The following is a 23,042-nucleotide window of genomic DNA, read 5'->3' on the forward strand; positions in this document are numbered from 1 at the left end:
ACGTCATTTGCACATACGCCGCTTTATTAAAGACCCCCGTCTAGTAGCGCGCTAGACCTCCTTTGGTCTTCAGGACAGCAGAAATTCATTATGGCACAGATTGCACTAGGTGTCAAAGTCGCTGTGCAGGAATATCGGCCCATGTGGACAGCACAGCTGCACATTAGATGGAGGTACGGACATGCTCTGAGCAGCCGACAAGAAGGGTTCAGCGAGTCATGCTGCTTGCGCCAAATGTGACCCTCCCATCCGCACGGCGCAACACAAATCTGGATTCATCTGAGCAGGAGATGCTCAATGAGTTAATGTCTGTGCTTCACCACCTGCTAGTTTTGTCAGTTTCTCTTAGGGCTCATTGCGCATTACACGTGTGGTTCACGGACGTGTGATATGCAGTGAATGGAGACAATGGACTTTCTTTTATCCATGCACGTAGACAGTGTGTATTGATATGCGCGAGAAATAAATTGCAGCATGCTCTGTTTCTCTGCATACCACGCAGCATGAGCCCTGTACATTTGTATAGGCTGCATAAGAAACCCTGTCCATACGCAATACATTGTGGAGAAGCAGCGTTTTCATATGCACCCCCGCTCCGAAACAGAGCAAGGAATTAAAAAAAACAACTCACACTGCCCATGATCGTGTGATACATGGGGGCATATACAGTGCACACGCAGCCATATGCGGTCTCTGCTGGCAGAGCGTATGGTTGCAAAAAGGGTAAACCGCTGCAGGGAGAACATTTATGGCACTTGCTAATATACTTTTCTCATGAAAGCTCCACTGATGTCCACTGCCAAGTCTGTTCTCAGCAGCGCTTCTTTCACATGTGTTTCAGCACACAAGAGCGCTTCCTCCCAGCTCCCTGCGTCGCGGCGGGCCAATTTGGACAGAGAGTAGAGGTCTGACTTAACTATTGCAGTGAAGCAGCCAGCCAAGTGTGTGACCGACACAGGGGTGGGGAGGGGGCGCTCTCCTACTTGTGTGTAAGTAAACCTGTAGAGCTCGGCAGGGAGTCACCCTAATGACACCTCTCCCAGTTCACAACTACTTTACAAAGTTTTCCCTGGGACTAGGGAATCTGCTGGCAGTCATACAGACCTCAATAATGAGGGTCACTATCGACAATTCACTATGCTACCCTAATGCTAACATCCTTCCCTGAGAGAACTTGTGGGTGGCTCTTCTCCTTACGTTTTGGATATCGGTCCTTGTGATTAGCTGCAATAGATTTGCAGATTAGTTGTCAGACAAAAACTTATGTCTGTATCAGATCCAATGACACTGTGTAGGTGAGATATCCGCGGTCTCATTCATGGTCATAACTCCATACCATAGGCGCTCTGCTTCCTGATGAACCGCAACTACTGCAGGGAAACGCATCAAACTATAAAACTGGGCTCCTGTAAATTATGAACTACAGGTTTCGAGAATCATTAAACCTGAACTCGAACTATAATACTTTAGGCCCTTTTACACACAACGATTATCGCTTAAAATTCGCTCAAAAGCCATCTATTGAGCAATAATCGCGTGTAAATGTGCCCATCTTTCACTTTTCTGCTGAACGATGATTTTTAGTTCAGCATAAAATCCATAGTTCAGCAGAACAGCTGATAGCAGAGACTTCACGCTGTGTTCTCCGCGGGGAGCGCTGATAACTGTCTCAGCTGTCAGCCCCATGGCAGAACAAAGGGAATGTATTCAGAAAACAGACCGCCTCCTGTTCTTTGAATATAGCTCCCAGTGGCTCACACGCATTAATGAGCTACTAATTGGTACTAATAACCATTAGTACCAAATAAGAGTTTATGCAAAACGATCGCTCAAAAGTAGAGATGAGCGAACGTGCTCCTTTAGAGCAATTACTCGATCGAGCATCGCTTTTTTCGAGTAACTGCCTAATGGGGCGAAAAGATTCAGGGGGTGAGTGTGAGAGAGAGTGAGAGAGAGTGAGAGAGAGTGAGAGAGAGTGAGAGAGAGTGAGAGAGAGTGAGAGAGAGTGAGAGAGAGTGAGAGAGAGTGAGAGAGAGTGAGAGAGAGCTCCCCCCTGCTCCCCCCTGCCGCCCCTTGAATCTTTTCGCCCAAGTAGGCACTTACTCAAAAAAAGCGATGCTTGATCGAGTAATTGTCCTAAACGAGCACGTTCGCTCATCTCTACTCAAAAGCCATCTTTTGAGCAATCATCTTTGTGTGTAAATGGGCCTTTTCTCTGCTTTTTGCAGAAATTACAATTACGTACCAGAACGTTGGATCATACATTATTTCTAGATGGGGGGGGGGGGGGGGGATTTTCCTAATATACCCACCACCTCTGGTAATTTAGATTCAGGCAAGTATATCATAGAACACCTCAAGAAGTTTTAATCTCCCACGTGGGTTAAACACTCTACAATGGCCTTCTGATCTTAGAGGGCTGAGTCCTACATCCTCCTAGACCACATGGAAGCGATCCACTATCTAGGGGCAATCCGTCTTTATAGTCTGAGTCTGTACACGTGTCTGTCTGTCTTTGGTCGTGCCTGGTCGGCATCAAGGTACACAGGCGGTCACTGTTCAATGTATGTGCCCTAAGTATTCCAATAAAATCTGTCTATTCTGTGAAGGGCTTCCAACTCTATATAGACTCTTGTGCCTCGGTGACGAATCTCTACAAACACAGAACTGCTGGGGTACATGTGCAGGTAAAGCAGATGAACCCTATTAAACGGAGCGCAGCTGCAGAATCAGACCAAGCCCATGAATAAGAATGAAGAAGTGGCTGCAATCCCCTAAGCACTCCTCCCATTATTTTCTTATCATCAATTACCCTATTTAGCATTTTTATGATACTATTACTATCCGGCATGTTTATGTTCGCTGCTGCACTAGGCAGAATAAGAATGATCTCTTAATACCTCGGATGGTAACTGTTCACACGTGTGCAGCGCAGCTCCTTGTTAACATTAACCACCTTATCAGGCTACAAAGGATTAGCTGCATTTACAGCGCTTTCTGATTCTTACAATGAAGTCCCCCGGTGCTATAATGAGAATAGGCAATGATCCGGAAGAGTGGAACTATCCTGGAAGTGGTGTTATCTGCATTAGCAGATGTTTTATTGTCTGATCGTTCACTACAAGCCATTTCTTAGATTAACATATTTATGCAGTCAGGAATCCTAAACATGCCCTAGAGGTACCTGGGACATCATAGTGATGGTAGAAAATAGCCGTGTGATTTGTAATGTGCAGAAAAGGACAAATCGAAAAGGTTTTAGGACATCAGTAGAAACGCGCAAATCTAAATAACTGGAGGTTTCATGTGCGGCAATTACAGTTTGCAGCTTTGAGCTCGGTCGGCGGCAGGTTACTAATCCGATAGCTGTAAAATGCCATAAAATGTGTAATGCGTAATCAAAAAGTGTATTAACCCGTACTGCATGAATCAGAGCCAGCCATGAAACGTACCTTGAGGCTGCAGGCCAGTTCCATCAACTTCTTAGCGTTGTCCTCGGAACGATATCTCTTTGGAAGCTGGACGCGGAAGAACTTTAGAGCCCCCTCGAAATCTGTTAGGAGCAGGTCGTCCTTCGAGGTCTAGTAGAGATCAGAGCAGATAGGTTGTGTGGTAGTGATAAGTAGTCGAAGAAGTAAATGCCAGCCCGGGTCTAGCCGGCCGGTTAACGGCTTCTTACTTAGGATTTATTATACAAGATATGATTTGCGAATGCGTGGCGAACGCACGTACCTTTAATAATCCCAGCGCAACATTAAAAATGACGCTTATTCCCTGCGGACAAAACAAATATTCAGAGTTAAAGTATTTTCAAGTACAGTACTAATTTTACGCTATTTTAGGATCGATCAAGAGAAAGGGATAAAAGTCCTAAATGTTTAGGCTCTTATTACAGCCGCGTCCGTAAAAGTCTGATCTATCAAAAATAGCGCATTATTTACTCCGTACGGTGAACGCCAGAAATGCACTTTTTCAGACACCCTGTCTCCCAGAAAAAATGCAATAAAAAGTGAACAAAAAGTCCTATGTATTCTGAACTGGGACTATTGTAAACTACAGGACATGCCACAAAAAATGAGCTCGCACAACTACGTTGACGGAAAAATTAAAAAGTGATTGCACGCAGAAGATGGTGTCAGAAAATGTTAAAAAATTAAAGGTCTTTAAAAGAAAATAAAAGTATAGCAAAAAAAAAAAGCCATACAAGTTTGGTATGGTAGTAATCGTACCGACCCATAGAATACAGTTATCATGTCATTTTTGTTGCAGTTTGTGCGCCGTAGAAACAAGACGCACTGAAAGATGGCGGAATGTCGTTTGTTTTTTTCATTTTACGCCACTTAGAATTTCTTACAAGTTTCTCAGTACATTATACGGTACATTAAATAGCACCATTGAAAAATACAACTCATCCCGCAAAATACAAGCCCTCATACAGCGACGTCGATGGATAAATAAAGGAGTTAGGATTTTTTAAAAGGGGGGAGGAAAAAATGAAAATGGAGAAAAAAGGGGCCACGTCATTAAGGGGTTAAAGGGGTTGTCCAGCGGAAAAAATATGTTCAATACCTCTCAATACGATGTACAAACATATAACTGGGCATACTCATGGATGCCATTCCAACGCTGCCCGGTTCCCCGCCACTTGCTAATTCGCTGCAGTAATGACATCCCGATGCAGGAACAGGATTAAAAGTTATTGTTGGATCATGGGAAATTGAAGGATAATCTCTCCGTGTAAACGCTGCCAGTGACTGAGTGATGAATGAGAACTCATGTGCTCATCGTTCAGCTTCGACAGGAATAAAAATGAAACCCCGATCGGCCCATGTAAACAGGCAGGAGGACGACATCCAGAAGCGATCGCCAGCCCGCTACGCCTCCATTCACTCAACGATTGCTGCTCCTGTGTGAAACAATAATCACTGAGCCCCTTAGGCGTCCGACAATCGTCCCGTCTAAAAGGGTCCTTACCGACATAGGATTGGAAGAGGTCAGTTATGACACTTCTGGCATCAAATAGTAGTTTTAGGAGGAACGCTCTAACTCAGCGAAACGTGTTGGCAATCATTTGGCTTACAAGTCTTTAAATTGGCACCCAAGTCTCTCCTAGTCACTAATGGACTGCAGCCATTTGATAGAGTGGATAGCTAGAAATCTTAAGACAGAGGTAGACTATCAGAGTCAAGCTAGAGGCAGTACAACAGGGTACTAGAGCCTCCATGACTGCCCATATCACATCCTGTATCCAAGCTAGAGGTGGTACAACAGGGTACTAGAGTCTCCATGCCTGCCCGTATCACATCCTGTATCCAAGCTAGAGGCAGTACAACAGGGTACTAGAGCCACAATGCCCGACCTATTACATCCTGTATCCAAGCTAGAGGTAGTACAACGGGGTACTAGAGCCTCCATGACTGCCCATATCACATCTTGTATCCAAGCTAGAGGCGGTACAACAAGGTACTAGAGTCTCCATGCCCGCCTATATCACAACTTGTATACAAGCTAGAGGCAGTACAACAGGGTACTAGAGCCACAATGCCCGCCCTATTACATCCTGTATCCAAGCTAGAGGTAGTACAACGGGGTACTAGAGCCTCCATGCCCGTCTGCATCACATCTTGTATCCAAGCTAGAGGTGGTACAACAGGGTACTGGAGCCTCCATGCCCTCCTGTATGATATCTTGTATCCAAGCTAGAGGCGGTACAACAGGGTACTAGAGCTTCCATGTCTGCCTGCATCACATCTTGTATCCAAGCTAGAGGCGGTACAACAGGGTACTAGAGCCCCCATGTCTGCCTGTATCACATCTTGTATCCAAGCTAGAGGTGATACAACAGGGTACTAGAGTCTCCATGTCTGCCTGTATCACATCTTGTATCCAAGCTAGAGGTGGTACAACGGGGTACTAGAGCCTCCATGACTGCCCATATCACATCCTGTATCCAAGCTAGAGGCGGTACAACAGGGTACTAGAGTCTCCATGCCCGCCCGTATCACATCCTGTATCCAAGCTAGAGGTAGTACAACAGGGTACTAGAGCCACAATGCCCGCCGTATTACATCCTGTATCCAAGCTAGAGGTAGTACAACAGGGTACTAGAGCCTCCATACCCGTCTGCATCACATCTTGTATCCAAGCTAGAGGTGGTACAACAGGGTACTGGAGCCTCCATGACTGATCGTATGACATCTTACATCCAAGCTAGAGGCAATACAACAGAGAACTAGAGATTTCATGCCCACCCGTATCACATCTTGTATCCAAGCTAGAGGCGGTACAACAGGGTACTAGAGCCTCCATGTCTGCCTGTATCACATCTTGTATCCAAGCTAGAGGCGGTACAACAGGGTACTAGAGCCTCCATGTCTGCCTGTATCACATCTTGTATCCAAGCTAGAGGCGGTACAACAGGGTACTAGAGCCTCCATGTCTGCCTGTATCACATCTTGTATCCAAGCTAGAGGCGGTACAACAGGGTACTAGAGCCTCCATGTCTGCCTGTATCACATCTTGTATCCAAGCTAGAGGTGGTACAACAGGGTACTAGAGCCTCCCTTCAAAAGAGTTCAATTTTCCGCACAAAATTCCCCTTTTTCTCTCATATTGTAATCACTTGTATAAATGTTACCATCACACATAGAAAGCTTCAAACGATTCTGACAACTCCCAGTTGCTAGATTTTTTCTTGAACAGTGAGTGTATATCTACTAAGCTGCCAGCAGAGGGCAGTGCAGCACCACAAATCAGGACTATCAGGTTACAGGAAGGTTCAGACTGTCTGTGCCAGGTTGTTACTGATACAGCCCGTGGCAAAAGATCTAGCAAAAAAAAAAAATCCTTAAAGAAGATGTCCAATGAAAGCAAGTTATCCGCTACCCACAGGGCCACTTGCTGATCCCAGTATTTGGATTCCCACCAAAACAGAGAACACGAAGTCTGAAGCGTCCCACTCCGAAGACAATGGCAGTTGCACATGCACACCTCCATTAATGTCAATGGGATTGCTGGAGGCAGAGTTGAATGCACTTGGTTATCTCCAGCAGCCCCACTGAAATAAATGGCGCAGTAATGTAGGCGTGACAGCCGCTGCCTTCATTGCAGGATGTTCCTGATCCCTGTTTTTGGTGGGGATCCCTGTGGCATGCTATGTCTATTGGATAAGGCCCCTGAATGGTGGACTACAAGCCAGAATTACATAGTTAGATTTTGGCTAATTAGTTCTTCAAACTGGACTACTCCTTTAAATGGGTGTGATGCTCAGGGCTTGTAGGTTTTCCTAAATGAGAAGTAAAATCATGTCTGGAAATGTTAAATACAGTTGTGCATTGTACCAACCTCACACAAGAGCAAGTCAATGATGTGGAAGACCATGTATAGCGGGAACTTGGCAGTAAAGAGTGTCAGAAACCATTGGGAAGCGTACATGTGAGCTTCAAGACTGATCTCCAGGAAGTGCGTGTACAGGTCTGCAATGTATTCCTGACAAACAGAAGAAAACAGATGATACACAATAAAACACCAATCAGACATGTCAACTAAAGAGGTTGTCCCGTTGTAAACTACCAATGGCCTATCTGAAAGACAGGTCATCAACGGTAGATCAGCAGGAGTTTACCACCTAGGAACCACACTAAGATCAGCTCTTTGCGAGACCAGTGTGCTTGTAAACTCAGCTGAAGTCTGTAAGAAGCAGACAGCTCCGTTCTCACTATAGTGGCCAGACATGGTATTACAGGCAAAGGTCCCAGTGAAGTGAATGGGAACTTTGCCTACAATACCAAGCCTGGCCACTGCAGCCAGAATGCAGCTGTCGTGCTTATGCCCAAAGCTGATTTGAAGCAAACGACCTGGCGAACAGTTGATCTGTCAGGGTCCCAGGTGGCAGACCTCAGACGATCTACTATTGATGGCCCATCTTAAGTCTATGCCATCAATAGTTTACAACTGGACAACCCCTTTAAGCAATACTTCATTAAATACCATAGTACACTGGGTATCAATTCTGCCCTGCACTAATGAAATCCTAAAGACTGAAATACATTTTTTGCAGAATTTTCGGTCCTCTGAAGGAGAGCCATTTGCTTACAAGGGTTCTCCGGAAACAGAAAAGCATGGCTACTTTCTTCCAGAAACAGCACCACACTCTTCTATGGGTTGTGTCTGGTATTGCAGTTCAGCTCTATTGAAGTAAATGGGGCTGAGCTGCAGTACTGCACACAACCTGTGGACTGGTGTGGCCTTGTTGTTTGAAGAAAGCAGTTTTCCTAATCCCGGACAATACCTTTAAATGGAGTATTAACATTTATGTTCTATCCACAGGATCGGGGATATATGTCTGATAACTGGGGGTCCAACTCAGAGTTTCCCATGTGAATGGAGTAGTGGTCTCTAAGTGTGATCCTTGCTCCATTCAGGTCTACGGGAGAGAGGGAGATTGATGCGCTCAGAAACCTTCCTCCATGCCACAGAAATGAATGGAGCGGCGGTCACACATGCATACATCCACGCGGGCAACTTGGGGTGTGTAGAGGTCAGAATCACTGGAGGTCCTAGCAATTGGAACCTTAAGACATTTATCCCCCATCCTGTATATTACTAGAAAACCCCCCTTTACGATGGGAGCTGCTACAGTGATGAAAGACCCCCCCCATCGAACAGTTGCAAAGGGTTAGAGGTAACCACCCGGAGGGGGCCAAGTCCAGGAGAGCAAATCTCACTTACCTGTTAGCGGCTTTCTGCTGTGGCTCATACTGGGAGAGATTAATTTCCTGCATAGTCCATAAAATTAAGGTACAGCAGAAATTATAGAAAAATATAGCAGCTCATCAGCTGGCTATGAACTGCTTTAAAAGGATCTATAGCCTGCATACCATTTGCAGACATAGCAGTCCATCGGTTCTGCTCTATTGCCTCGTTACAAGTGCAAAAAACTCCCATTAAAAATACTGAATAAGAAATGATTAATTTTGGGTGTCAGGTCTCCTTAAGGAGAGCACCCAAAAAGTGTGTGGAAACACCTAAGAAGTGACTGACTAGGGGATGGCATAGTCTCTTCCCAAGAAGAGCACCCAAAAGAGGTGTGGAGACACTAGAAGGTGAGTAAACACACTTATAAGGCCATACAAGTTCCTCTGGGTAATTTATGCAAATAAGAAAGATGGAATTACTACTTCTGCAGCGCCACCTATTGGATGGAAGCATTCCTTCATATCAATGTCAGACCCTTTATACAGGTCTTTATAACAATGACTGGCAATAGGAAACCAAGCCAGAATCCATACACAGACAGCCGTTTCGGGGGCTTGCCCCTCATCAGTGTGCAGTAGGTTTCTGGCTTGGCTGGTGAGAAGCCTATAGATGTGGATCAGGAAGGGTGTCTTGTCTCCTTAAGGAGAGCACCCATAAAGTGCAGATGGCATCTAATGAAGCATGTGAGCGCAGATCTTACTCGTCTCCTGCGAATTCCTACAATTTACAGACTCAATGAAAAGGTAAACAAATGTTTTCATATTTTTGGGAGAAATTCAACTATTTCAGTTACTACTAAAAATAGCCAAACTCAACGGGAATGTCTCTATGTGAAGAAACCAACTGACAGGCAATGAAGCAGCCAAAACTGCAGTGCAGGAGCTGTGCCGTGAAGGGGAGCGGTGTGACGGGTCTCGGAGAATAGGAGGGTGACGCAGCAGACTACTCTCTTCTATAAGGGAGTGTTCACACTGGTGATCGCGATATCGCAGTGAGAAAATCGGGGCAAAATTGCAGCTTTGTTCAGGCGATTTTTGAGCGTCAATGGGGGGGGGGGGGGAATTGCAAATCGCATCACTGCCACTTGTGATTTTTGGAGCGTGAAAGCGCACGAAAATCGCAATAATGAAGAGGCTCCATAGGGAAACACTGAGGTCAGGTACGGATGTGCCTGGCGACAATTTCTGTACAGCACCATGTAACCAACAAGAACTAAAAAAAAATAAACGGGCCTCCCTCATTGCCATGATAAAACTGAAACTGGATTGCTCAGACTTTTTGCCTCCAAATTGGAAGGCGGCCATCCTGTGGTTGGTTCAGCTTAAGCCATAAACGAGGAGAAAGTTACTTTCTACGCTGAACTGCAATGTTAGCCGCATACACGCAAGTAGAAAACGGCAGTGTTTGATCCGTCACCTCAGACTTTGCGCGTACGTGCTTTACACCCCTGCAGCAGACATCTGGCATTGATCTCAGACTTGTCTGCGGATGTTCAGAAAATAACGAAGCGCCCAACAAGCAGTTCTTTTATGGACTTTGGAATTGTGCAGTGAGCTTTGTAACCAATGACGAAACACTTTCTTAGTGCTTGATGGTCCCTTTGCAGTGTGATCTACCACCAGTCCATAGCTGACGCACAGTAATAATAGTTGATGAAGGCATCAGCAGGGCCGGGCTCACACGGGCGGAAGAATCCTGTTGTGGAACCTGTGATCAAAGTCTACAGTAAAACGCGGGCATTGAAAAGCATGCAAACTCGCTTTTTCGCTCACACTTGCGCATTCCGTGAGCGAAGGAAAAATCGCTGAATGCTCCATCTTGCTGTGGATTCTGCGCTGACAGCCTCCATTGAAGTCAATGAAGGCCGTCTGACCCGCAGCCCATTAACAACGGTACCTGCCGCATTGCCAAGTGACGGCAGGAAAATACAAATATTTCGGGGCGCTGGCTGGGCTCACAGCCAGAATCCGGTCCGCCCGTGTATACTCGGCCTAATAGGGAAGAAATCAGGAAATCTTAACTTGCCAGAAAAGTTTCATCTTATGGCATTGCAAAAGTGCCATTCGCTAAGCTCTGTGACTCTGTCGATGGAGGCTGCATGGCAATGAGCATCTTCCCATGAGGTTCTATGGGAGCAGCTTTACATAATCGTGATAAAACCAAATTAAATCTGCCTCCAAAGTCGCTTTTGATGAAAAATACTTTCAGGAAGCACCTTGTCACTTGCCGAGCCGTATTCCGCTTTGCATCTATGACCTGAATATCAATTCGAAGATCTTTCCACCTTAACTTAAGGACTGCTAACCTGCATGAGCCGCTCCAGCTGATAGAACTTGCAGTGCAGATCTTCAAAGTTCTGTTTGAAGAGTTCCCTGAGTCCGTAATCGAACATGATTTTGACCAGGACGCTGAAAGCTTGTTCTTCAGGCATCTGTGGAAGCAGTAAAGAAATGTCATCTTCCTGCCGGATCTCTTCTACATAAACACTACTGACACATCCAAACTAAAACACCCCAGATGAGCCCAATCCCGAAAAGGTCACAACATGTCAGGTCTCTCCTATCAGCATCGTCCAACATGAATACGCGGCGGCGGGCTAGCCGATGATGGCGAGATTTACCCAGCAATACACCTACGTGTAGCAAGAGCACGGCAGCGAGGAAGGACTGTCCTTGGCAATACCCGATCTCCTCATCGTATACGGAGTAGGCCTAGAAGAGGATGACAACAGACAGATGGTCAGAACTTCCTAAAAACAAGTCGTAACCTTCAAGCATGGCCAATAATGGGACTTTTTGGGAGGCTATTAATCACAAGTATGTGGCAGATGTCCCACAAGCTGTCCCATCTAGGCTTTGATTTACGCTGTGTACAGAAGTGAACGCACACAACGGCATTGCTGATGTCATACGGCGAAAGACACCAGACCCTTTTTTTTTTTTTTAAAGCAGTCTACACCGGAGGGAACATATCAGACCTCTCGGAGCTTCTGACTGACCTAAAAGGGGCTAGCATAAAGCATGTCAAAACATTTACTAACACTATTCTAAAACCATCACCCAACACTACAACCCTCCAATGAAGGCCGACTCTTAGCTTTAACCCTTTCCCGGCACGGCTATATATGTCATAACTGCACAAAGCCCCTACGGCGCCCGCTCCTTACACACCAACTTTGACAGTTGACAACCGCTTGCAAAAGCCTCAAATTGAGCAAACACAAAGCGCCCGTTAACCCTTTAAATGCTGTCGACTGCCGATTTTTGACAGCGGCATTTAAGCATCTCGAATCGCTGCACTGCAATAAAATCAAGTTCTGCCGTCCGGGCAGCCAGGAGTCTTCTGCCTGTGGCGTGTCTTTAAGGGCTTCTTCACACAGGCGTATTTCCGCGCTTATCTGGGCATGCAAAATGTGCACGTGCAATACGCAGAGAATAGAACTCATTGAATTCAATGGGTTCATCCACATTTCTGTTTTTGTGTGTGCAAAAAAAATAGCACTAATTGTGCTCTATTTTGTGTGCATATGTGCACAAAGGGGCCCCATAAAAGTCTACGGGGGTTGCGCAAATATGCAAGGGGATGCGCAAAAAACAGCGCAACACCACAGGGAAAAGAACACATCTAGACTGCGTGTGTTGTGGACGCATTTGAACAGGCCCTCGTGCGCAAAAAAAGTATGGTACAATGCACAGACATGCGCACAAATCAATCTTGATCATAGCGAAAATATATTATGCTGAAGCATGCTCACCTGGGCATACGGCCGTGTAAATGAGCCTACTGGACAACCTTTAATACAGTATAATGTATTATACTGTATAAGCGATCAAAAGGTCACACGTTTAGGTCACTATGGGGACTTAATTAAAAAGTCTTCATTTTAGTTATTTTTTACTACTATATTTTTTTTTCTTTATTACAAAAAGTATTAAAAGTTTTTAAAAAACTTCAATCCCAGTTGTTGCATCAAAAATAAGAAATTTTGTAAAAAAAAAATGTAAAAATGTGTAAATCGCTGCATCTGTAAACATCCAATTTATTAAAACACCACATTATTAATCCCGCATGGTGAACGCAGCCAGAAAAAAATTGCAATACCAGAACTGCGCTTTTTTGGATTACTCAGTCTCCAAGAAAAAATGAAATAAAAAGCGATAAAGTCATATAAACCCCAAAACCGGTACCAATAAACACTACAGGCCGCCTAGCAGTAAACGAGACCTCCACTGCATTCCTATTTCTTACTCTTTTTTTTTTAAACGATAGCTAGGGCTTATTTTTGAGGTAGAGTTTATATTTCAAGCCTCCCTGAAAAAATCATGCTAGGGTTATTTTCGAGGAAACCAGGTACATGCAGAAATCCAGGGCCAAATGACACGGGGAACGAGCCATTAGATTCACAAATATGCCGCATATTCACAGGCTGAAATATGCATACGTCTGTGTGAATGATCGTTGGCGGTCTGCGGCCGAGTACTGATTATGCACGTGGGTCATCGGTGCTCGGCTTGTTTAGTTTTTGAGTGTGATCTCCAAATTCAGGATGAGGTCCAATCCCATTTTATCATTTTAGTGAGCCATGACGGATTACCTTGCAGATTTTGTAAAGCGAGTCCTGTCCATCTCCCCCAGTGTCTTTGAAGTAGTCATGAGCCGGGAACGTTCTGTTGATATCACGTGTGATGGCGCTGTCTTGAGGAGACTCCTATGGACACAAAACCATATCATTTTAAGTTTGCAAAGATCTTCGCTCAATCTCCGATATTTATGGCGCGCTGTGCGACGCCATTTACGTAACACCCATTTACTCCCATCGGAGCTGAGGAGACGGCATTAATCACCCCGCTCACCTAAGATGGGAGCTAAAGAACACACAGTAATGTGACCTTTGCAAAACTAAGTGGAATGAAATATGCTTTGCATTTCCTATATATAATGGTCTATTGTACCTGGCATGTGTACAATTACCAATTAATTGCAGGAATGCTGCTTTCCAACAGGTGGCGCTGCAGAGGTATTGTTTCATCTCCCTTATTTGCATATTGCCCAGAGGAGCACGAATGACCTTATAAGTCTCCTTACTCACCTTCTAGGTGCTCTCCCTAAGGAGAAAAGATAGCCTTCCTGACCCACATCACAGGATTCTCGCTAGCCACGCCTGTATCGTACCACACACTGATGAGGAGCAAACCCCTTGAAACGTCTATCTGTGTATGAAATCTGGCTTGGCTCTCAATTCCCAGTCATTGTTACAAGGCTTGTATAAAGAGTCTAACATTGACTTGCAGGAATGCTACCTTCCAATAGGTGGCGCTGCAGAGGTACTGTTCCATCTCTCTCTTCTACAATGAACTACTTACTCTTGCTTATTCACATTACCATTTTAGTAGATTTTATAATTTTTTTCCCAGCAACCAAATATTAAAAGAGGTTGTAGCACAATTATAAGTTATCCCTTTTCCATAGTATACGGGATAGTTTGCTGCCAAGACCCCTGCCGATCCCCAGAATGGGACTCCTATGCCCCACAGTGAAGTCACTGACCGATCACGCATGGTCTGTGCTCTATTAATTCAGTGGAGCTAACAGAAATACCGAGCTTAGGTATCCCTGCAATCCCGCTGAAAGTGAATGGAGCGCTTATGTGATCAGCACTCCAGTCAGTCTTCTCCTCGTTGCAGGGGGTGCAGTAACCCTGCAGGGAGATGGTCATGGACACAACACCCCCGTTCTCGGGATTGGTGGGGCCTCAGTAGTGAAGCCACCACTAATCAGCAACTTATCCCCTATCCTGTGGATATCGGATAACTCGCAGGTGTTGCACAACCCCTTTAAGCGGAGGTGTCGGAGGCTCAGATAGGAGCCTTTATCGCAGATCCGGTCATTTTTGACATGCAGCACTATTTTTCCCACTACAACACCACACATTGCAGATGACCCTGACCACCCCCAATGTAAAGTCAATGGGACTGTGTTGGGGTCTGTCATAGGATAGATCCAGAACAGCGTTGTCCTTATAATGGAAACCAAAACAGATGTAAATAAGAGTTTAAATACTAGTATATGCAATATAGATTATAGTAGAATACTTGAAAAAAATAAAAAAAAATCCGCTGACACAATGGGCCGGATGTATCAATGTATTAAAGGGGTTGTCCAAAATAAAATTAGAAAAACAAGAAGTTTTCGATGATAGAAAATACTAAACTTTATACACCTCTCTCCCGGGATCCCGCATCTCCTGACTGACAGCTCCAGGTCTCTCCCGCGGCTGCAGCAGCCTGTGTACTGTATGTCACAATCTGCTGCAGCCAATCACAGATCATGAGCACTGAGGTCTGTGATTGGCTGCAGCAGCCTGTAAGCACAGACCCAGCCTAGAGGACAGAGCTGAATTGCAGGAGATGCAGAGACCAAGGAGAGGCATTTTCTATCATGGGGGACATATTTTGTTGATTTTCTTTCGTTTTGGGGTGTAAAAACCTTGAAAAAAAATGTTGTTTAAGCCAATTGCCTAATTTGATAGGACGTTATTTGAACCACGCCAAACCTGACCAGACGAGCAGAGCTGCCAGTGCATTTATTTCCACCAACGTGGTTAAAAATCAAGTAGACCTAAAGCCAGCTCAGGGGGCCTTCACACATAGCGGAAAAATCCATATATCTAACGTGCGGATTTTGCCCAGATCTCCGAACCATCTGCTTCCCTTCACAAAGCCACAGAGCTACCGAACACCATCTTCTCTGCCACTAGGCAATGCCCACTTCAGAGCTATGCAGATTTCCATTCAGCAATCTCTGGAAGCTGGCGACCACCATTTTGGGGGGATTTAGGCCTCGTTCACACAGGCGACACGTGAGAAAATTGCAGCGATATCACATCGCTGGTCCATGCGATATCGCTGCAGTTTCTCACGGTGATACCTAAACTTTGTGATACTACAAAGTCGCATGTGGTGCTAGAAAGTCACGCCATTTTGTAGCACCGCATTCAAGAATTTTCGGGGAAGGCCTGAACTAGAAGCCCTTCCTTAAAAATAAGCCGTAGTTGGAGAAAAAAAAACAAAAAACATACCTCACCTTAAACACACTTCCAGCCCAGCCGCAGTGTGTATCCGGGTATCCGGCCCTGATCATAATCATCTCTTCTAGCCAGGGATTGAAAAATCCCAGCCTCTTGGAAGGGCTGGCTGTGATTAGCTGACAGTCAATCACAGCCAGCACTTCATTAACCAATCACAGCTATTCATCGAGTCAGCGTCATCCAATCACAGCCAGTGCTTCCAAGAGGCGCAGATTTTTCAATCTCCGGCCAGAAGAGAAAAAGATGATCAGTGTCGGGGACCCAGGAAGAAGCTGTGCCCGGGCTAACACTGTGTCTAAGGTGATATATGTAGGGTTTTTTTTGTATTTTTTCCCTGCAGTTAGAGCTTAGTTTAGGCTTTGACAGTAGGATTTCCTACTGTCAAAGTTGCTTCGCACTGCACGAAAACCGCGTTTTCGTGCAATCCAATGCAACAGAGAGGAAGGCTCCATAGGAAAACATGGGCTACAAAACCTCGCAAGTCACGTGCATATAGCGGTACCCACAAGGTTTTTGTGTCGGGTTGTTGCATGCTACAAAAAAAAAAAAATCACATGTGTGAAGTAACCCATAGGAAAGCATGGGCTTCTCATACATGCGATTTGTAGCATTGTGACAATCGCCCGTGTGAACAAGGCCCTAATATTACCCAAGTCGGTCGTCACTCAACTTGCCTTGAAAAATATACAAGTCTGCCGTTTCTACTTACGATTTGACAGATGATGTCGTCGGCTTTACCTTAATTGTCGGGTAAATTATTTTGCCCTACGGAAAGCATTCTTTGCTCTTGTATTTCCAGAGGAAGGAAAAAAAAAATCAAGATGCATAAAAAATTAAGTATATGTATTTCGCCTGAACGAGTTCTATGAATAATTCACGCACATTACTGCTCTATCACACATACTCCTACCACAATAAATCAGTCGTATCTGCGCTGCCCATCGCTCTACGACACGGAAGAGTCTCGTTAATGGTGTGCGAGAAGCGCATAAGAACCCGAGCATCCAGAAAAGAAGAAAATGACATCATCGCTTGAAGTTGTGATATTAAAAGGACACAGAATAAAGACTTGTTCTACACAAAGGCAACGGCACCCATCGGCCACGATTGTTCCATCCCCTCATGTGTACCAGTCCCCGGCTCGGAGGAAGCTCGGCCAGAAGTCTCACGTGTGCTTCTTTCTATTCGAAGGCGTCTTGAGGAAGCGATAACAACCCAGAAATGATTGCAAACAAAGAGCATGTTTTTCTAAGCTTGGCCCGCGCTGAGGACTGTGCCATCGGCTAAGCCTACTCCTATTTTTATACCTTGCTGTGAGAACTGGCTCCCTGGGCAATTTCTCAAGCTTGAAGGGTAGTGGGAACTGGAGGAAACCCTTCGGAGAACACACCCAAGTGTAAACGCAGAATGGCAGGAAGATAGGGAGAGCAATAAACAGAAGGAGCCATGTGAAAGGAGACGCTTAGGACGGGAAATATTCCCATGGCGGAAAGAAGAAAAAAAAAGTTTAATTTAGAAGAAATGTGAAGCCCAGCAGAGCCTCAAAACAATCAAAGGGTCTCCCAAAGGCTGACGTCACAGAACAAACAGTATATTAGTATCTAGTAACTTGTGCAATCTCCCCGACGAGCAGAGTTTATGTGAGCAGCCTGACCCTCTGAGGGGTACAACTTCCTAAATGAACTCCTGACATGCCGCAGCGTCATGTTGACGGGACATTATCCTTGGGAGGGGCTGGGGGTGCAAAGTCTGAAGCAGACTTCCCTTTTAAAGTGTTCCCGCAGTAAAAGGAAGTAAATCAATGAAAGGCTTCCCAGTATCTTTGATTCTGCTGCAGAGCACCTTTGTGAAGCCTTTCAGTTCAAAGAGGAACTTCTTATATACACTGTGTAACCACAGCCCAGCCAATGTTACTACAACCCTACTGTATGAAGACCTAGTGGTTGGAAGGAATGCTGCCATCCAATAGGTGGCGCTGCAGAGGTATTAGTTCCATCTTCCTTATTTGCATAAATTACCCAGAGGAGCTTGCATGGCCTTACAAGTCTCCTCACTCACCTTCTAGGTGTCCCCACACCTCTTTTGGGTGCTCTCCTTAGGGAAAGACTATGCCATCCCCTAGTCACTCACGCCCTAGGTGTCTCTACACACTTTTTGGGTGCTCTCCTTGGGGAGACTCTATGCTATCCCCCTGATCCACTCACCCCCTGGGTGTTTCCACACATCTTCTGGGTGCTCTCCTTAAGGAGACACGACACCCCGTCCGACCCACGTCCCAGGGCTACTTCCCAGCCAAGCCAGAAACCTACTGCACACTGATGAAAGACAAACAAACCGAAACAGCTGCCTGTGTATGGTTTTCTGGCTTGGTTTCCTATTCCCAATCATTGTTAATACTTGTTAAAAAGTCACATTGATTTGAAGGAATGCTGCCATCCAATAGGTCATGCTGCAGAGGTATTTGTTCCATCATCCTTATTTGCATATACAACCCTGCTAACACATTATTACACTTGTCGTTCCTTCCTTTCCCCTCCCACACTACAGGGAGAGAGTCTGTTTGCTTGAATCAGTGCAGAGGCTGCTGTAATCACAGGACTTTATTATTTCTAACTGCACACAGACAGCTTGCATTTAGACAGAATGACTATCGTTCAAATGAGCGAAAGTGACGGATAATTGTAATCATTTGGTCCAGACACAAACAATGATCGATCACTTTTCGTTGGTCGCCCATTTTATGTAGGCGTAAAAACTGTCGTTGGCTTGTTCAGTTACCGGTCGGTTGAAACGGCGCTTGTTCAATCCTTCTCATTCACGTATACATCCAATGTGAAAGACTAAACGATTTCTCCTTGCACAAGCCAACAAAAAATCTGACTGTCCAAACCGGCAGCACAAGAGCGAACGAGCTAGCGGTGATGTCAATCGCTTGTTCTAACGATATTTATAATCAGCTCGTCTAAAAGGACCCTTATCGGCAAGATCGGCAGCCGCAAGCCAGTGCCTGTTACGTGGGAACACAACCCAAGATGTTCAACTTACTTTAGCCATCTCTCTCTAAAGCTTCATTCATTTATTCATGGAGTGCATAACGGCGAATGGAACCCATGATAGTCAATTGGTTTTGTTCAGGTCTGGCATGTGCTGAATCAGACATTTGCTGCTGTTTGGCTTCTAGAGCGAACCCAAACACTGGAGGGCTGTCAGCCAAGTGTGAACAAGCCCTTAACAAAGAGGAAGTAAAGTACCGCAGTAATTCGTCAGTCTTTCTGTAAAGAGCATCTTCTTTGTTAAATTTAGCCTAAACATAAAATTACACACTAAGGCTGCCTTCACACAGGCTAGAAAATCGTGCGTTATTTGCACAAATCTCGCACAAATATGAACCCCATTCTTTTGAGGGGGGTCATAGACATGAGTGATGTTTTCCTGCATGGCACCACGATGCTATGCAGTAAACAAATCCTGGCATGTTCTGTCCTCTTGCGTGTTCTTAAATTGTAGTGCCCATTGCTCTCAATAGGGTCGGCAGGAGCAGCATTACACTACATGCCAGGTGCACGCGATAAAAGGTCTTCCATTGAAAACAACAGCCACAGCGGAGGATTGCTTCTTCCCCGAAGCGATGCCAGGCTGTTTTGACATGAAACCGCTCCATGGGAAATTTACATGGATGGCGAGCATGATATAGGGCCCAAATTGAGGCTTCCATATTGCGTTCACCAGTGTGAAGTTAGCCTAAGGCTTACACCATAAAGTTTTGAGTGGATCACAAGAGGTACACTTTAACCCCTTAACGCTAGAGGACATACATTTAAGTCCTGCAGCATTGTGGTAAGTATGAAGGGAGATCAAGCAGCGATCTCCCTCCATACAACGCGGGCGCCGTCTGTTTCTTACAGCCGACACCCGCCTGCAACAGCTCCAATCAGCCACGCGGCTCATCAGAGCTGTTAGCGGCATTTAAAACCCCAAGCTGATTTTTGGCCGTCCCATACGGCCCCTTGCGCTGAGATCGCAGGAAGCCGTGTGGGTGTCATGGTAGCTGGGGGCAAAATGCCAATCAAGCCATGCCCGTGGGGTGGCTCGATAGAATGCCTGCCTGATCAATCAAAGCATTGCATGATCATGTCCTCCTCTGGACTAAATAAAAAAAATGTAATAAGGTTAAAAAAGTTTTGCTAATTATTTAAAGGGAAAAAAAAGAATGCAAGTTCAAAATTAAAACACTTTTGCCATATTTAGAATAGAATCTAAATAACAAAAATACACATTTGTAATCGCTGCGTCCATAAAAATCTGATCCATCGAAGTAATACATTATTTACCCCGCACGATGAACGTCATCAGAAAGAAAAACTATAGAACGCCAGAAATGCGCTTTTTTGGTTACTCTGTCTCCAAGCAAAAACCCAACAAAAAGCAATCGAAAAGTCATATTAATTTCAAAATGGTACCAACACAAACTGCAGCCCGTCTCGCAAAAAATTGGCACTCGCAAAACTATGGCAACGGAAAAAAATAAAATAAAATGAAAGTAGTACAGCAAAAAAAAAAAAAAAAACTGTACAAGTTTGGTATCGTAGTAATCGTACTGACCCATGAAATAAAATTATGTCACTTTTGTTGTAGTTTGTGCGCCGTAGAAACAAAGACGCATCCAAAGATGACGGTATTTATTTTTGCGTATTTTTATTTTACTCCACGTAGAATTTTTTAAAAAGTTTTTCAGTACATTATATGAAACATTAAATAGTACCAGTGGAAAATACAACTCGTCCCGCAAAAACAAGCGAAGTCGATGCATAAATAAGAGAGTTACGATTTTTTAAGAGGGGGGAGGAAAAGCCGGGGGGGGGGGGGTGGGGGGTGGGAGGGGGGGGGAGGTCGCGTCCTTAATGGGTTAAAATAAACCTATCACCATATTTATGCAATGGGAAGCATAACCTAGTTACAGAGACCCTGATCGCAGTGTCAGGTGGCGGTACTCTGTCAGAGAATCCATGTTTCCATGCTGCAGCGTCAGCACAGCATGTAGCCCACTCTGTGCCCTGCAATATTCATGAGCCACGGCTACTGTCACAGCCCATCGTCAGCTTTCATCCTATGCACAATATAAGAAGAAAGCCGTCCATCATCTGCGGGAGAGTGGGGGCGGCTGATGAATACTGCTGACCACTTGCTGCAGCACAGAAACATTGATTTTATGTAAAGTACTGCAGCTAACGAAGTCAGTGACTGCGATCAGAGGCGCTCGCTAGTTTATGCTGCTAGATTATACTTAACAGGAAATGTCAAAGTCAATGTGCACTGCAATCCAAGCAGCAATTCGCCCTTACAGAACACGTACATCTCTTTACTTCATAGTTTTTGGTTAGACTAGAGCTAGACAGTGACAAGGAGTTGGAAAGGTTTGGTACGGTGTTAGCCTGTAGAGTAAAATGTGATTGTTCTCAGTGAGAGAAACAAAGTAATCTTGTAAATAGGACACCTTTTACGGTCTTAAAAAGAAAAAAACACGACATGATGTTATAGCTAGCTTTCGAACCTACTTGGGGGTCTTCAGCAGGCTTGCCTGAAGAAGAACCCCAAGTAGGCTCGAAAGCTCGCTATAACATCATGTCTTTCTTTTAAGCCGTTAAAAGGTATCATATTTACAAGATTACTTGGTTTCTTTCTCCTTCTGAGAACACTCCGAATTTGCAAGCAACGTGTAGCCATCGCTGTGATCACTAGGCCACTTACGAGTTTCAAACTGCGGCGCGGTGACTATTTTACAGCAACTTGTGGGTGACAAATGCGCAGCCTAACCTGATGTTACCTTTTACGGGATGACTGAACAGGAAAAAAAAATAAAAAGACTCCTGCATATAAAAAAAGAAAGCATCATGTAGAATAACTGTTAATTAATAAATTACGGCTCACTGAGCACATACTAGAAACACTGCTGGGATTCATGCCCTCGTGAAATCTATGCGGTGAGGCAGCAGTTTCAGTGGATAATCTCCATGAGCAGCAAGAAAAAAAATTTTGTATGGAAGAAAAAAAAAATAAATAATAATTTGATATATACAGTATATCTACATGTTCTAGATGACCATTATAAGAATGGACTCTGTATGATGTATATATATATATATATATATATATATATATATGACACTGTATGACATATATGTATGTATATATATGACACTGTATGACATATATGGAAAAACTGGTCTTGACCGTTCATGCCCGTGATTAGAAAGGCGACCTCCTAAATGGCAGCATGTGCAAAAATATACATTACAGGCAAGTAGTCCGGGGCTCTGCGTTGTCCGTGTATTCCATTCAGATGGCCAATTCTTTACTCCTACAAGAGAAGGGCACGCAGTGTATGGGGTGCAGGATCACACAGATGGGGGCAGTGTGCTGCACAAGGTTTTTGTACAAATTTTCCATGGGAGCAACTTACAAAAAGTTGGGTGAATATGACTAAAGTACGTGTATTCACACATCACGGATTTATGGGTGCTTTATGCCCAGAGAATCCATCCGCAGAAGCAAGAAAAAAAAATATGCGTGGTATTCCGGACGTGCTGCGGATCTTCAAATCTGCATTGAGTCACTACTTTCTGCAGATTATATCCTTTGCAGTTCATTGGGTGGAGAGGGCAATTGCTGTGGAATATTCAGAAAGTATCGGCCACTTCTGGCCTCACCCTAAGGGCTCCCCGCACACTGGTGAGAGCGGTATCGGGCCGTGATTCACATCGCCCCGCAACCCTTCTGAAAACCCCTGGAAACAGCTGCGGCAAGAGACCGCAATCTTCTCCTACGGTTCTCAATGAGGCTGCCGCCAACCCCATTGGGGACATGTGGAAACCCCTGGATGTGCAGCCTGGCATCCTTGCACTGGGCTACAGTGCAGCTTCCTACAGAAGTTAATGGGATGCTTTAATGCCGTGGATTTTGGCACAGAAATCAACATTGGAATCTGCGCTATTTTAGCAATGCTATGGAAATCCGCGCCATAGTTTATGGATTTTTTGCATGCGTATTTTGAAACCACTGAAATTTTTTTTTTTTTTTCTTAAAGTACTGACCTGTCTATTTTTGACACAGAAAAAGCATTCAGCACCCGCACGCAAATGAGCCCCACTGACCGGGGCGGATTCTGCATACAAGTCCGCAACAGAACTTCAAAGTTAGC

At 44.8% G+C, this 23,042-nt stretch overlaps 1 protein-coding gene across 3 annotated transcripts in view; it reads right to left on the reverse strand.

Annotated features, from left to right (window-relative positions):
• RABGAP1 (RAB GTPase activating protein 1) overlaps window positions 1–23,042 on the reverse strand; it is a 142,603-nt gene that overhangs the window by 34,963 nt on the left and 84,598 nt on the right. For 2 of the 3 annotated variants that reach the window (XM_066580813.1, XM_066580812.1), the window contains exons 14-19: window positions 13,352–13,465; window positions 11,394–11,468; window positions 11,063–11,188; window positions 7,345–7,488; window positions 3,733–3,774; window positions 3,453–3,581 (exon numbers count right to left, since the gene is read on the reverse strand). In XM_066580813.1, coding sequence (XP_066436910.1) covers window positions 3,453–3,581; window positions 3,733–3,774; window positions 7,345–7,488; window positions 11,063–11,188; window positions 11,394–11,468; window positions 13,352–13,465 — 630 coding nt within the window. Of the gene's footprint in view, window positions 1–3,452; window positions 3,582–3,732; window positions 3,775–7,344; window positions 7,489–11,062; window positions 11,189–11,393; window positions 11,469–13,351; window positions 13,466–16,553; window positions 16,573–23,042 lie in introns of those variants that run through there. The other variant, XM_066580814.1, reaches the window with a different exon arrangement.

This window comes from Eleutherodactylus coqui, chromosome 10, assembly GCF_035609145.1.
Source record: "Eleutherodactylus coqui strain aEleCoq1 chromosome 10, aEleCoq1.hap1, whole genome shotgun sequence".
Taxonomy (NCBI): Eukaryota; Metazoa; Chordata; class Amphibia; order Anura; family Eleutherodactylidae; genus Eleutherodactylus; species Eleutherodactylus coqui.